Genomic DNA, 17,447 nt, shown 5'->3' with positions numbered 1-17,447 from the left:
TAACAGATTTTATATTGTTTTTTCATATTTGATAGATTGCTTCATGGTCAACTTAGCCCATTTGGGGAAGGATAGTTTATTTAATATGCTGAGTTTCCATGACAATTGGCTACTTTAATCTTTGTGATTTAATTAACAGGTAATAGCCAAAAATATATAGCAAGTATTAACATTGCATTCAAGTAATATAGCTGTGTAAATAAGATAAGGGACTTAGATATACAATTGGGACTGAAAGTTTTTAATCTCTTCATCTTCCCCTAATAAATTATTTTGAAATACTTAAAGGGAAGATAATTTTGACTGTTACTGCAAAAGATCTTGATCTTTCATTATCTTAGTCCTTAGAAAGGGGGCTAGATAACACATGCTTTGATTTTAATTTGTTCTTTATTGCTGTAATAGTACAATTACACACTTTAGTCTAATTAGCATGTATGCAAAATTGTTTTGGTCTTGTTCTTCTAGTTCTTCACTTAACAAGCAAAGAGTTACTTATATTTCATACAGTTTTTACTCCTGCCTCCAATGAAGTCAGCAACAGAGCTTTCTTTTGCTAGTACCAGAATAGGCCTGCCCAGGTTTCCTTGGTTATCCTGTGTTTTAGGGGTCTGGTAGCTATGGAGACCCATTTTGAGGGAAAAGACAAAGAGTATTCTGACAAAAAACACTTTAATTTTTTGCCTTACCTCCACTAAACAGTGGTTTTTTTCTTGTCTAGGGGCCATAGTAATTTATTCACTTCTGACATTATCATCTAGTTTTCAGCTGGCTTGGGTTATGCTTTTTGAGGGTCAATTAAGAGGTCTTCCTATCATAGGTTCATGTGTAGTGCCAAGCCAGTAATGACAAGAAATATATGAAGATATGGATTCTGTGCTGCCCTAGGAATCTGTCAAAATAAAGGAGACACAAACTAACTATTCTGTTAAGGATATGAAGACTTATGAAGTTGTGAAGACTGTCATTTGAAAGAAAACGTATGGATTAAAGTGTTTGCATTCTCTTTCATTATTTAGCTACTTTCCACAGTCTAGCCTCAAAAAAGGATTTCATTCTACATCCCGTCTCATTTCTGTTACTGAAACTGATGAAAATGAAAGTGACAGTAATGGGGATATGAATCAAAATGGGAGATACTCAAATGCAGAAGATTATTCTCAGGTAATAATATTTCTATTTTTTAAACTTGACCTAGTTTTATATTACAAAGGAGAGTGAAAGATAAAGCCATCTAATACTGAAATATATGTTTTCAAAGACATTTCAGAAAGCTTTTTCCTTTGCTATTTAACTAACTTTCCTACCCTTTCCACTTTGTAGTTATATTGATGTATATTCGTTGGGAAATCTTTCTTAGTACCTTTTCTTTAACTTTCTTTTTTACCATTTCCCCTCACATTATAACAGTTCTATTGCTAACACTGTCTTGGTTTTGCTCTTCAAAATCCTTCTGATGGGAGTATCATAAGATAGTCTGCAGTGTTTTAAATAACTCTTACTTTATATTATGAATAGTTTATTTCTACTGCAGTGCAAGATGTACCTAGGCATGTGACTAGAAAAAATTAAACTTTATTGACAAATGCTTTAAAATGGCATCATCATTTAGGACTGAATGGAAGAGCTTCTGGCTAGATCTGGAAAAAGATGTAAGGCTTCACTGCTCAGTTGGCCTGTTCTTAGATTTCAAAAGTTCTGCATTCTAAAGGAATCCTCAGCTATGATTTGGACCCTCAGGGTTCCTGTGCAACTCTGTGAGGAAATGACATTGCTCCAAACAGGTTCACTGGATGCAGCACTGGCTACCAGTTGGCTCAAACCACCCAAGCCAATGCTAGTTACTAGGTAGAAGTCTCCACTGTAATTTCCAATTATTTTTCCAGTTAATCTTACCAAAGTTTAATGAAACATTACCAGGATGACTTTGGGAAGTTGTAATTACTGCTTTTTATAATACTTTTTTTTTGTTTGTTTCTGTTTTTAAATTGAATGTGTATATGCTACCAAAGTCTGCTTTTAGATAAATCTTCAACAAAATGCTCCTTCTAATATTGAAATATTACATACTTAACAGATAAAAAGTGATACTTTCAAAGGCTTTCTGAACAATACATTTCATGAAAAAATATTTCATATAGGGAAATAGTTGACAACATAGAGAAATAAAGACTTAAATACTCACTTAAAAAGAAACAAACAGAGCTCCACTGAAGTATTTCATTTGCTCAATACCTACAAAGTAACTCAATGTGGCAATGTGCCAGCATCTCTTCAATTTCATTCTGACTGCAGCAAACACTACTCAGAAGACCATTTGATTGATTTCTCTTTTGGCTTTAAATTTTTTAATGATTGGGAAGTAATTTTCTATGTAATTTTTGGAGTGTCTATTTATACTCCCTCTGCAAAGTACCCTCATACCAATTTTATATTTCCCATCTATATATTTACTGTGTATTTAGATAATGTACATGTGTGGATATCATTAGTAGATTTAATGATTTTAAAATAAAGAAATTCTGCAGTGAAGAAGAATGCTTTACAATAGAATATATCTATGACCTGTGATTCTGTGATATACTTAGCTATTCAGTATCTGGTGTACATTTTATAAACAGTAGCCTAATTATTATTTCAATAGTACTTTGCCTTTAAAAGTATTTTAAATAGTGGCATCATACAAAAATCATTACAAAAAGCAGCAGGGTAAAAAGGAGCTGTAAGTATGTCTTGGTTTGGGACAAATCTGTAAGGAAACCTCCAAATGAGGTCCCTCTGGAAAGCAAATTTGAGTGGCCCCTCCTCCCTACCAGTTTGGGAAAGATTACCTTGGGGAAATGTGGGAAAAAACTGTTTATTTAATAAGCAAAGTATTCACAAACATGAAAAAAAAAAGAATAATATTGAACAATAAAACCTCTTTCTGTTCTGAAGAGATGGAAAATTCAGAAAGTCCTTTTTGTGGGCTGTAGCTCAGCTTTCTCAGTCTCTTATCAGTCCCTCCTATTCTGGAAATGCTATGTCCCAGGCCCCAGTGGGCCACAGTGTGAGCTTCTGATATTTTTTCTAAATTTTCAGTCCAAAACCAGTTTGAACAGTTCCAACAAAAAAAACCCAAGCTACGGTCCAAAAAACCTCTCTGCTTCAGCTAGCAAAAAAACTAACTAAAATCAAAAGAAGGCTCTTTCTCACTGTCCATGCTGCAAACAACATGCACTGTCCATGCTGCAAACAACATGCACCAAATTGCAAACCAAGTGCAATTTCTGCAAACGCTGTGCTTCTTCTTCCCCCTTCACTCTCAGAACCAATCTTAAAAGGGTAAAACTTAATATCCAACATAAACAGAACAGATTATTAGAAATACAAGCTTCATAAAATCTCCCGAAAACAAAGTAGGATCTTCTAATTATTGTAAAGTAACATATAATAATTATTGTTTTCATTACTTCAGTCTCCAGATGTACAAATATAGATTTGGCTAGTTGCAAATTAATAGGAGTTTATGTGCTAGAAGCATCAAAGAAGTGTGAAACATCCCTTAGATTTTCTCCCCTAGTCCAAGAGTGATTTAGAAGGCTGGTTTGTCACAGTAGGACATGCAGTCAAGGAGAGACACGGGCAAATATGAAAATACATGAGACACCAATAAAGCTGGAATGGTTGGAAGAAGACATTAATGTGATGTAGGCAGAGGGCAATCTCAGATTAAGGCATGAAATGTAAGAAGTAATGAACAGCTAATTGACTTGTACATTAATTTTACTTTTGCCTCAATTTAAACCTCAGTTGAAAAATGCTATGCCTGTTAATAGCTAGAGGAGGCAAGGAGAACTTCATTTTTACAGATTAGAAAATGGTTTTTAACTTGGAGGACAATCTTCTTTTCTCACATATTACATCTTTTCATCAACAAAATTATGTGGATACCTCTTGCAAATACATAAAGGACGAGCTTGCTTTCTGTAGTTTTTAAACTTGATATAAAAATATATGCTTTTTAAAAACAAATCAATTAGTGAGTAAAAAAAAACACACACTGAAAGAGAAACATTGATATCCTGAATTCGCTATATTATTGCTAATTTTTAGAATTTTGTATTGCAACATACTGAATGTGAATAACCTCGTCTCCATTTTAAACTGTGTGATTACTAGTCAGGAGACATCTGCTTTAAAACCTTTGATACAGATTTGGTAAATCTTTGGGATACAGCAGTTCTATGCTTTAAGCTGACTGAAATTCAGTCAGCTGCTGTGCCAGATGCTCGACAAGTTTAAATTGGCATATTTCAATTCTCTCTAATGTAAACTGCATGAAGTAACGTTACTTGAATATCTGATTCACTGTTCCTAAGATCTGTTGTCACAGAAACAGAGATGAGTGATACATGAAAGACAAAATTCTGGGAGTGGGATGTACCTTCTTTGAAAAATATGAAGTTGAAAGACATGCCATTATCCCTCATGTCCTCAAAGTATTCATGCCAAAAATTAGAAATCCTTTGTCATTGAATTTTTCAAACTTTTTTGGTTTTTTTTGTTTTGTTTTGGGGTTTTTTTTGTTTGTTTGGTTGGTTTGGTTTTTTGGGGTTTTTTTTGTTTGTTTGTTTGTTTTTATTTTTTTTTCTCTGACTTTCCCATTCACTGATTTTACAGTCCTGGAAGCATTTGGATTTGCATTAGGAAAAAATATTTTTAAATATCTCATTTTGGTAGTTTAATTGATCTTGAAACACTGTTCTTAGGAAAATTATTTTGTTAATTTTTTTGTTTAAAAACTCCATAACATAGGGCCAAATTCTTATATGGAGAGGCTTTCTTTTATTCTTGTTCAATAGGAAATTAAGTAATTTATAAGTGTAGCACACATTGAAATACATGTAAAAGTATTTTTTGGCCAGGAAAAAGCCAAGGCCATCATCATATATAAATTGCACAGTCTTGCAGATTTCTGCAACATTAATTTTGTCAAGTGCTTCTGAGAAAAAGATTATCCTGGAATAGATAGATCTTGTAGATCTGCCATTCAAAAGCCTATTTGAATATTCTTCATTGGGATGAATTTTTTGATAGAACTTATTACCAATTCCTTTGAGACTAGAGCTCCATGTGTTCTGTTTGAGGAAATGCAAAGCAAGAAAATCAGAATATGTTTACCATCAGTATGTGTAATGGCTACTAGATATTTTAAGATACTGACCTGATTGCTATGTTCATACATCTTAAGCAGAACACTCATATTTCTCTTTGTGGCTTCTTCAGTGTCAAGCTCCCTAGCAATGCTAATTTCTAGTACAAAAGTGTTAGTCTCCACTCTCTCCCAGTGACACAATCCAAAAAACTTGTTCTTTAATGTTCATGTTTCCTTTATGTTTTTTCTTCAGTCTGTCAATTATATATTCAAACTCAGTCTTATCTTCTCATGTGCAACTGATACCATTTTATTTAATTTGCGCACTCTGTTGTGTTCTCTTTTCATGTACCCCCTAAACATTACTGACTGTTGTGTCATAACAAGCTTTTTCCTCTTCTTTTCTCTCTAATCCTTCTTCTGTTGTATTTTGTAAGTGCTACAAATTGGTATTGAGTCACCAGGAGATCTAGGTAGGAAATAAAACAAATCTATTTACAAATTTTATATTTTTGAAAATTACTTCACCCTGCATAAAATGGAAATTCCCTATTTATTATTTTCAGGGAAAAATTATGCATGACATATGAGGGACATGAATTAGAAGAGGGACTTGAGAAGAGGCATTTAGACATTTGTGGTATAGAGACACTTTGATGCGCCCACAATTATCTACTTGCACATACATATTGGGCAGCTTCAGCACTGGGGACTGAGTAAAAGAGGTGCCAAATTTGTAATCCAGTATTTTTAAGCTATTTCTATATCTCAGTTTGTGCACAGCTTTGCAGATGTTTGTTCTTTTATAACATTTCCTTTTTTCAAAGCCCACCTCTGTTACCTGTTCACATTGCAGGTAAAATGAGAACTGATATTCCATTTAGTGAGCACAGTGACTGAGGAATAAAAAAAAGACTCTCCAAATGACTGTAAATGCAAAACCCTTTGATGATATAACTCTCAGGTTAATGTCAAACCTTGAAATTTAATAGAGGTTTAGATCTTAAGAAATATTTTTGGTCATCTTTGTCATTTTGAAGGAATTGAAATGGATTTTTTTCTTCAAAAAAGGTACCTGAAACTTTATTCCTTCACCTCTACTTATGGTCAAAGAGCTTATTTGTTTAAGACTTCTGTTTTTCACAGAAAAACTGGTGTGTTAAGTGTTGCCACGCATAATTTGTACAATAGAAAAGACAACTGTTTTTATAAGAATATCAGATAAATATTAAAGATTATTATTTGGTAGATTTGAATAAAATAAAAATATAGCTAATGTTAGGAGGCTGAAAAATAGGAATTGAATCCTTGAACATAAGATAGCTATAAAATTATGAATTACCATGATTTTTTACAAATATGCATTAATGTTTATGAAAATTAAGATATGATAAATTAGATTTTTAAGTCATCTACAGAATTTTCATTCCGATTTCCCATTCTTTGAAGGAAGAACAATAATTATTTCTTTCAGAATCTGTGTGCATCGTTCCATGTTCACAGCTGGATCTAAGTATTTTCTGATTTATTTCTTTATAAGATGCTGTGGCAGCAGAGCTGACTTTTCAGGCAATGTGTGTTCATTAAGGAGGAAAAATGCTTTATTTTTTATTTCTGTGCCAGTGTCTTAGGCACAGTACATGAGGCAATAGTATAAAAGAATGAGAACTTTCTTGACACTCCAGTTGTCTCCAAGTCAGTGAAGATGAGGTAGATGAACACATCCTGTGCCATTGAAAAAGCAGGCAGCTTTTGACTCTGTGTTATGTTTGTGCTCCAAAAACTGAGTAAATGAGCCTATGGGGGTCTCTACACAGCTGTGGTTAGACTGGCTTCACAGCTCAGACTGCATGGTGTTACTAAGCATCCAGATTTTTCAGGGCACGTTCTCCTTCTTTACTGGAAATTCTGTTGATGCAGTTTTTGAGGATTTTCTGTATCTCTCCAGGTTTTCCTGCTGCCAATTGCTAGTACTGACAAAGTAGCCCTATATTAAACTACCTCATGTCCATACTAGAAGCATGGATCATGTGTGCTATCCATGAGCACTATATTGGGCAGAAAGTGCTAGACTTGTTGTACAGATGTTGCAGTCTCCAAGGCTTATACAGTAGATCTCATCCCTTTTATACTTTGGACATGCCCAGGATTTCTGAGAAGAAACTCAATAAATTGTTCAGCTGACATGTGTCTGTTTGGTAAGTCCTGTGACTCCCACAAGAAATTTGGCAACATTGCAATTTTGAAAGTTGTAGGTTTACATGGAGAAATATGACAGCTCTGTGCATGTGTACTTCCAAAGTCACAGTTTAAAGGGAAGAGATAGTCCATGTGATTTTGCAGACTCATATGCTGAGACATGACTCTGAATGGGACATGACAAGTGATCACAGCTTGACTTGTTCTGAACAGTTGTGTGTACAGAATTCTGCAAACAGGAGCTGAAGTGCACAGATATTTGTGAGATGTGTCTTTTTCTGCTCATAGAAAAATAATAAATTAATCTTTAAAAAAGATGCAAAATGCAATATATTTCCATTACTAAATTCTTAACCCAAGTATTAACAACTTCGGCAGTGCCTTAATTTTTCTCTTAATTGCTTTTAATTTTAGATCTGTCCTCAGCTTTGACTCATGAACATTAGAAAAAACAAAAGCCCACAACAGACTTGGAATAGAATTTCAGATTTGTGCTGTGCAAAAATAGGATTTCCAAATTCCCATAATAAACAATATTACAGTTAAATTATGTGTATAAAATTATTTGCCACTTTCAGTTTTGGGATACAGACTCTTAAATCTGTAGTTTATTTGCTCAGCTCCTTCCTTTGTTAATTCAGAGAATATCAAACACCTAACATTTTTCCAGAGGTGAGATTTCTGAGCCTGTTCCCATGTTCTGAGCCCACAGGATTCTGTAAAATGCTGCAGGAAGACTTTTACTGGAGCTAGAAATTAAAGTAGGAAGCCATAAGGTTTTCCTCTAAGGAAGCATTCACAGGTCCCTTCACATAGCGTATACAGGGTAGTCTGTAATAGGAGGGTTGAGGCAGACCTGGATTTCCAGCACAATCACCTCGTGCAAGATTTAAGTACTGTTGTGACCTGTCAGACTGTCTAAATTATGTCTGTCTGCCCCTCAAAATAAATCTTGACGGTACTACAGAAGCATAAAAGCTCCAAGTCAGCATAGCTCCCACAGCTCCTCTTTGAAATGCAGAACAGAAAATCACTCTGTGTGTCCAGCTGCTGGCCAGGTCAATGCTGCCAGCTTCAACATCAGCACCTTTAACATATGTGAAGATATATGAGGAGTTTGGGTGGGGAGAAGGGTGACAAATCTGGGTAAAGGGAGACCTAGGACGAAAGGAAACTTGCAAATTTGTTTGTAATAGCTTTTTTTAGGCCTTAATATTTGTTTTTGCAAAGGCAAAGCTGGTCCAGCTAAGCCATTAATAGTACCACATTCAAATAGGAAATGAACTGGAAACTGCCACCTCTTTCTCCTGCCCAAACTCACTAAAGAAAAAAAGAGGTGGAAATGACTCTTTCAGTGTATGTCATATTGCAGACAAGAGGGCAGTCAGAAGGAAGGATGACTAGGCACACGTTTTTAAATCAAAGATTTGAATCTCTCAAAGACTAGGACCCTGTCTTTGTAAATGTAAAGAGTGGACTTTCTGAAAGGCTGGCTAACTGGCTGGCATTTGAACTTCAAGCGTAAGCAGCTATATTGCATTTATATTAGTTGAGCAATTCTAGCTTGGAGCTGGGGTTGACCGGGATAAAATTGTTTGCCAAAAGCATTAAAAAAAAGGCTACTTTTTATTTATACAGTGATAGAAAACAAATGATGCTATTGTAATCAAGGATTCTGTTGCTAATTACAGTTGTGTACTGTCACTTGCACAGCAAGAAATGCTTGTTGGAAAGGGACTCCTCTATCTATTTTTCAAGAATGGAAACAGAAAAAATTGAATTTGTTGTAGAATATGAATATTAGTTCTTAGAATAAAACTTACTTTATTGTCAAAAACCAGTGATATCAAAGAACATTGTTTTAATAGTGAAGTGTTATATGAAAGACCTTTTATCTCACATTGCAGATGACGTGCTTCTCTAGAAAAACATCAATCTGTCTGTTGCTGATATGTATGTAGGTATTATGGTGAAATTTGCTACTTTTATTTTTCATTTTAAAACCCAGCACAAACCCATGATGATAACTTACCACCTTGTTTCTCTGTCTCAGGAAGAACTGCCCCAAAATCAAGTATTTTCTCTAACACAATAGTACAAGAGTATAATGACCATCATTACTTTTCCTTGTTTTGTTTTTTCACATATAGGAGACCATTCCCTTATTGCAACTAAATTCAGAGGTTCTCAGTAAAGGTAAGTGTGTGTAAAGTTTATAGTCAGAGTTATACCATTCCCATGTTGTTTGGTGTCAGTGTTAAGCCTCATGTACATATATCAGCAGTCTTATTTATGGGTGTTGGTTTTACATGAAAAGATTTCAAAGAACTGGTAATAGTATATTTAATTACATAATATCTTCAGTTTGGTATTCAAAAAAATTCAAGCACTTCTCATAAGTTACTCTCCAGGAAAATACGGTGGATTTTTACAGAGAGCTCTTTTTAAAGAACTGTGAATTATACTATTTTCTTTTTTTTTCCCTGAAAAATAGCAAAAAAACCCCCAAAACCAGCTTCCATTTTAATGTGTGTTCCTTTGAAATTTGTTTTACATCACTATTTGAAAAGTGTTCAAGTTTTTTTTCAAAATGAATACTGCATTTTTTTAAATTTCTTTGAATGTTTGAAGGATTTGGTCAGAAAAATAAGAGCACTGTGATTGTTTTACTAAGAAGCCTAACACCCATGCTAACTTAAATTGAAGAGAAAGTCTAGATTTTTCAGCTTTCAGGTAGTTTTTCTATAGTTGAAGGAAAGGAAAAAGGCCTTTGGTGCCTTTCCTTATATTGCATTTCTTTCAGTTCTTGAAAAATATGTGCAAACAAATTTAGAGCCACATATTAGCTCTGTGTGTATTGGTGATAATGAAATATTACAAAGCACATTTAAATATAAAATATGTATGTTTCTAATGCTTTCTCATTTGTTATACCTTATGTTTGAATATTACCTCATCTTTTTTCCTCAGCAAGCATTCTAAATTAATATCTGTTCAGTTCTTCTGTTCTCAGTTGTTGAGCTATCTCAAAACTTCTTTTTGCGCCAGGTCAAACATTTTCAGAAACTACTTATATGAATCTCAGAGAATAAATGTAGAGATAGTTACATTATAGCACAAAAGGTTATTGAGTGATTGCAAAATCTGGCTACATATCTTCATGTTTATATTTTGGTATGAATCTGACCTTAATTTTGATTTTATAATGTGATTTAGTTCAAATCTCTTTCTGTTTAGAAGTAGTTAGACTGATTTGTGTGAGTAGCATCATAGGAGTACTAAGTACCAGAGGCAAGGCTAGGCCTTTTTGTCCTCCAAATTTCTCTGCATTTTTTTCTGTGGGTTGTAAAATACTGCCTCATTAACCTTTCACTGAATAGGAGCTTTGGACAAGGGGATGTATTTTTCTTTATGTAGATGAATTTAGGTTTGAAGAAATCATTTGTATACCTAACAAGCTGATATTGAAGATTCTAGGGCACAGTTCAATATGTGGTAGTTTATTGAGGCAGACTGCTTAAGCATTTGCAGATGCAAACCCTAACTTTCTGTATAGAGTTGCTTCAGTCACCATTTGAGTTCTTTAGGTTAGTGGGATAGCTTTTAGTTTTAAACTGTATGCATTATAACTGATGTATAGATAATTTTCTCGTAATTTTAGGATAATTTTTAAGAATTATACTAGTTTAAATTGCATATTGTCACTGTATTGGCTCTGTGTGTCTTTTTGTCTTTGCAGAAGAACATGACAATATCAGTTTAAGTACAAAACAAACGTCAGAAAGACCTGATACGGATATGAAGAGCCAGACAGGGACTAAATCAAAGGATGAAACAGCATCAGAAAATATTTCAGTTTCCAGGGAAACCTGGATTACCTTTGAAGACTTCTGTGCTTGTTTCCAGTAAGGAATAGAGGGTTTGGGTTTTATTCCATACAATATACTGTGTAACAATGTTAAAATTCAAAACATGGCTATATAAAAATTGCATCTTCATAAAAGGTCTTCTTTGTATAGCTATCCTGCCTTTCAGGGTGGCTTCAAGGCTCCTCTCCAGACTAGATGTACTGTCCCTGCTGACAGTGGGTCTGTGGCTGCAGCTCTGCTCTGTGCCTTGGGTGTGTCCTCCAGATTACAGAGGAGAACACAACCGCCAGCTCCATAAAGCAGCTGGCACACTGCAGCTGGGGTGGAAATTGTAGGTCATGGAGTGTTGTGGCTATTAGGTGCTTTTACCACCCATGAGGCACTGGGCAGGCATAGTCTGCATCAAGACACCACAATTCTAAAGAAAAAAAAAAAGTTAAAATCTGTTCCCATCAGCATAGCTTTGCTTGATCAACTAGATGTTTTATCTCACTCCATTTTCAATATAATTTCAAGGCATTTATGCCTCTGAAAACATAAAAAAGCTAGTGTACTTGTAGCATCATATCTTCAGCTTCTGTCTTTCAGATTAAAGGAGTGTGGTACAATACATATCCTTTAGAGAATATAAGATTGCTGAAGGAAATAATTTTATCAGAGAAAATTCACCCAGTTCTTTTCCTGTTTGAATGTGTAATTGAGATTTCTTTATGAAGCTTCTATTTTTATAAATAAGTGTTTAAACTCCACTCACTCTCTAAAGGAGGATGTATAACTTTTATACCAGCCAGCAGTACAGGAACTTTAGGAATAAAAAGTCATAGATCACTTTAAGCCTTGTTAAGATTTCCATGCTTCTTTTAGGTAGTCCTAGGTCCAGGAAGTTAGGACATTCAGAAAAAAAAAAAAGGCATCACAACCAATTTAATTTCATTTAAAAGTGTAGCTCACATACAGAGAATGTGAAATATGAACTTTCTACCTTATTAGCTAAATGTTAAAGTACTGTTGACCTTTTGTAGCCCAATATTAATATTAATTAAGGCAAAAGCATTTGTCAGTTTCTTATCTATAAATGAGTGAGTTTATTTTCACTGTCAACTGATAAAGTAGCTCTTAACAGAGCATCTTCATTGACCTTTGAAGAATTTATCCCTCAGAAGAAATTAGGCATCTAAGATTTTGATATTACATGTCTCTTCAGTTGAAAGCTTTTCCTTCTCTGTCATTCTCAGATACACTAAAAATAAGAAGAGTGTTCATAGTCCATATCATCTTTGAGAAGTGAGGAATATTTCAGTCATTGTAGGAATTGATATGCCAGCAGTAGATCAGGATTCCTGTGAAGTTTCTGAGTAACCACAGCATTGGTTTGGATCTGATTCCATCCTCCATTAAAGCTGAAGCCAATTATATCTCCCTTGGTGAAATCAAAACCAGAAAAAATTGTAGTCAGGAACTATATTGCTTTCTGAAGGTGTGCAAAGAGCACAGGACTGAAAAAACATTAATAAAATATATAAACCAGTCCATCTTTCAGTTATACTTTGTATAAAACTTCATTACAGTAATTTTTATGTGAGTATGGAAGTTTTAGAGTAATATTAGCATGTTACCATTTACAGGTAGAAAATAAATTAGTGGCCTGATCTCCAATGGAAAATTGTAGAAATGCAGCAAATATATGAATTAATTTTCACTAAATTCTCTAGAGATTAATTTTATTCACCTTTATTATAACCAAAAATGTTGAACCATTTTTGAGAAATAGGTGTGAGTCTGACTTGTGAAAGTAAAATTAATGTCTTGTGCAATGAAATAGGCATTTACCTAAACTATGTAATTTCTGCTGGTTATTTTCTTACAGCCATATATATATCTTATATTTCAATTTTATATTCTTCTTAGGAAGCTGTATGTTTTCCACAAGCCACATACATATGCTTATAACTATCAGAAGACATCTTTTAAGGTAAATGACTGTATTGTGCTTTTTTTTTTCAAAGTCTTACATAATTAGATAATACATATAATCCTAAAGGATATTGGTAGAGCATAGAGAACTGCCATTACCGAAAAATAATAATGCATTAAGATTACTGTAGTCAATACAAATGTATGTTTGCAAGCAAATATTTAGCATTATATATATGTGTTTAAGAAAAGAAAAAACACTGTGGAGTGCTATTGCACAATAATAAAAAAATGGCTTATGTAAAGAAAAATTATAGTGAATCAGATCTCCAACCACTCTTTATTTTGATTTAAAACTATCTTTTAACAGTTTGGTGTCTAAATTGAATTTAATGATGATCCAGCTACAGAATCTGCTCTTCAATACTCCTTCATCTTTCCCTGTTACCTAAAACCCAGACTGTGACTCTGTTTGGCATAACACTCCATTTTCCCTGTAAATGCTAAGTCCTTTCACCATTTACAGCATCCTGCTGTGGGGATTTAGAAATACTCTCTAGTTACATTCAGATAATAGAATTTCTCTAAAGCTGCCATTAGTTTGTATTATCAGAAGGTTATTCTACATGCTTGGATATCCTGTTCCAGCTCCTATTTTATAGTGTATCTGAAGTGTAATTGTAGAGTACCAAAATGTAAACTCCAGGGGTGAAGTTCATGTAAAATCCTGTACTGAGAAGGTTAACTACATGGATTAATGCTCCATAATTGCAGTACACCTGCAATTTCCCACCTCTCTGTAATCACATCACAAGAAATGTTCCTAATGACTGCACGATATACTTTTGTAAGCCATAATCAGCATTAGGAATATGTAAGCCTGTGTGCTCTTGTGCCAAAAAAACCCCTAACCTCTGCTGTAAAACCATTTTAATTTCTAACATTGAAAGAGATGATATGTTTACAGTTTTAGGTAAATTCTGTATCATGCTTATAAAAGAACATTTTCATATTATCATAGGAAGATAAATACACCCAAAAAATGGATTTCTATAACTCTGGAATATCTAGGAAGACCTGTACTGTAATAGTTCTGAAGAAAGTTCATTCACCATTAGATTTTGGAGAATTACTAGGAACAATAGAATCCTTCTATAGTTTCTAATATTGGCATAAGAATAATGCATTAAAGTTAAGAGAGAAAGATATTGTCCTCATAGAGATTTGTACGCGAAAAACCCCTATGTAAGGAAGGATCACTCATATCTACAAATTCAGAGTACTTATTTCTTTTAAGCTTTCTGTAATTAATTAGAATCAGAAAGTTGCAGCAAAACCCAAATTTTTTTGTCTTCTGTTAATTGTTGTTTGGCAAGTAAAAATATTTAGGTACATATGATAGTATAATATAAAAGTAGATAAATTCTCATGCAAAAAAAAAGTTCTGTTTCCTTTTATCTCTTAACTGAACACTATTTTATATGCAGCATGAGGCTCTGGGCTTAAATGACATGTCTGAAATTTGGAAGAAGTAGTGACAATTAATTGCTTACTTCCCATACCATAGCTAAGGCCACCATATCCAAAATTCTAGTGCTACTTTGTATAAGGCCACTTGGACAGCATTCAGTGCACGTGAATGAACAAACATCCATTTTTCTCTACAGTCTTCTGATGAGGAAGTCTTCTATTATTTACTTGTGGACAGTCTGATGCCCGTTGAAATCCTGGTTAGCTTTTCTGCATTAGTATACTGGTATGTTACTGAAGGTAAGGCCAATACACAAAAGTACATGGCAGTGTTGTGTTTTCCCATTCTTGAATATGTTTGTGCTGTTGTGTTTGTCTGTTGTTTACTTGGGCACAGTTTGAGAATTTAGTAATAGTTTGAAATAGTCAATTTGGTTTTAAGAAGTACACTAATAGTCAAGCAATACTTCATCATTATTTCATATTGATGATGAGCATTTTCATGAAAGAATCCCTCCCTTTTCTGTTTGTTATTATTTTCTGGAAGCTTTTCATCTGTATCTTTCTGGAATGGATTTCCTTGTGTTTCTTGTGGTTTCTTTTCGACAAATTCCATTCTTGCAAGCTACTTTATGCCTTAATTGATCATAGTGCAGCAAAACCAGCAATATAACAAAAGTAAATTCCTGAAATTATTTTTAAAATGGTACACAATAAGTTCTCAAGTACATTTAAGATGGCTTTTTGAAGATCTAACAACTTGAATGATTTAAATATTAATCCCCCTTGTATTAAAAACATAGGATGGAATACAGGAGAGTTATAGCATTTTATGGTAGTTGGCTTAGGTTAATCAGATATTTAAACACTTTACATGGGTGTAATTTAATGAATCTACAGTGGAGTAGAGAGAACCAAAAGAATGCTTAAAAAACCCAAACGGACCATTCTGTTAAAATAATTAAACTGTAAGCTATAAATGTAAATAAATATAATCTTTTTATGGCTATGTACTTAATTTGCATGTGGACAGAAAGGATTTGTTTGGACTTTCACAGCAGTCTCTAGTGACTTGGAAGATGTCTGATGTGATGCCTCAAGTTTTTAATAAATACCTACTTTATTTCTTTAATATCGTCTAGCCTCTCAAGGCATCAGATGTATATATCTCAGAAGCACGTTTTATAACCATTATTTTGTACCAAATAGTACAAATAAGCCATGCTTTGTACCACCAATGCATTTTAGGTGACTGGGTTTTTCTGTATTAGCAAAACCTAAATGAATATTTTAATGAGTGTGAAGTAGCTACAGATCCTGCATAGGTGTGTCTGAATGTTATTCACCGTCCCATTATGTGGGTTGTGTTTTGTTTTGTTTTCTTAACCTAGGTACTAAACAAGAACATTCAACAGGTCTGCTGAGGGTTGAATATTTCTCTTGGAAATCTGTGACTCCTGGAGAACTTGTGTTAAAGATGCATACATCTGCAACCAAAGCTACTGTGGTAAATCTTCCTGTTGGGTATGTATGAGGCTTCATTTCTCTCCTGACTCTTTAGTTAAGCCTTGAAGATACTGTTTGCACAGTAACCCAGTAAGGTTTATTTCCTAAAATATAAGTTTTGGGAGTATCAGACTGGTTGATAGCTAAGATTTGGTAAGACTGCCAAATTAGCATGAATTTACCAACACTTTTATAACAATCTGAGTTTTTACTCTTACTTAGGATCATTTAACAAGAAAAATCACATTGACTTGCTAAACAATATATTTAAATTCCTACAAATTCCTACTTAAAAGTAGGAATTTTTCTAACTAGAATGATTTGAAATGTTCCCTGGAGTAGCAAGAAAAATGTAAGAATTAGCATTTTTAGTAGAACTGTAAAAGCATGGTGATACCATAGGAGGTTTCAATGCTTTTCTTGAAAAAGGATTCAAGAGACATGACAGGAGAAATTCTATTATCTGTGAAGTCTTGCATATCTCACTTCCCATTCACATATTGCTAAATATGATTTTTTCTTTTTGCATGTAACTCTAAATATTCAGTGTGGGGCATTGGCTGATTGTTTAAATAAAGAAATAGATAAAAAGCAAGAGCTCTTGATATGTTATTTTCTGAAAACTCTTCCAGGGAAACCAGGAAAAATTATATCTTCATGTCCTGTCAAATGCATAATATTCCTGCCTAATTAACTGAGTCCTTCTACTTTGCCAAAAAGAGAAAATCATCAGTTAAAATTCAAAGAGATGAAACAAAATGTATTTTTAAAAAATTAAGTAATATGTCAAATAAATAGGCATAGAAATAAAATACCACAACTCTAGCATAGTGAAATTAAGCCAAAGATCCTTAATAATGCTCTTTATTTGTTTTGATTCAGGCTAAAACTGGAATAGTTATTATTATGTTTATAGACTAAATTCACATCTAGTTCTGGATTCACATGTATTTTCTCAGTGTAGTTTCTAAAAGCTGTATCTCTCTGTACTGTAGGGGAGCCAAAAATGTGTATCTTTTTGCCCCCGATAAGCTAAATATATACCATCAGCTCAAATTTATAGGCTTCCCGCCTTTGATTCTCCTTACTCCAGTCAGAGACAAGAGTCAGATTTAATTTACAAAAGGTGTGGGAGACAAATGGGCTTACTGATCACTTCCCCATTTCATTCCAAAAGGGAAGTCACTTGGTAAGCATGGAACGTATTCTCTTCCCACTGTCTGTTAGTGGCTAAGGAGCCTTTAAATTTCAGTTGAAAGAAGATGTAATTAAAAACTACCAGTGTGTCTGGGGGCATGAACTCTCCTTTCTTACTCTCACTGCTGAATCTCTGGTTAATATGTTAAGCTGTG

At 33.9% G+C, this 17,447-nt stretch overlaps 1 protein-coding gene across 1 annotated transcript in view; it reads left to right on the top strand.

The window, feature by feature from the left end:
* ADGB (androglobin) overlaps positions 1–17,447 on the top strand; it is an 86,782-nt gene that overhangs the window by 28,480 nt on the left and 40,855 nt on the right. The window contains exons 11-16 of the mRNA XM_039707295.1: positions 1,020–1,164; positions 9,487–9,532; positions 11,076–11,241; positions 13,114–13,177; positions 14,787–14,889; positions 15,981–16,113. Coding sequence (XP_039563229.1) covers positions 1,020–1,164; positions 9,487–9,532; positions 11,076–11,241; positions 13,114–13,177; positions 14,787–14,889; positions 15,981–16,113 — 657 coding nt within the window. The remainder of the gene's footprint in view (positions 1–1,019; positions 1,165–9,486; positions 9,533–11,075; positions 11,242–13,113; positions 13,178–14,786; positions 14,890–15,980; positions 16,114–17,447) is intronic.

Source organism: Passer montanus, unplaced genomic scaffold (genome assembly GCF_014805655.1).
Source record: "Passer montanus isolate IOZ18808 unplaced genomic scaffold, ASM1480565v1 scaffold2, whole genome shotgun sequence".
Lineage (NCBI taxonomy): Eukaryota > Metazoa > Chordata > Aves > Passeriformes > Passeridae > Passer > Passer montanus.
Note: the sequence above shows the minus strand (reverse complement) of the source record. Positions and strands in the feature narration are given on the sequence as shown.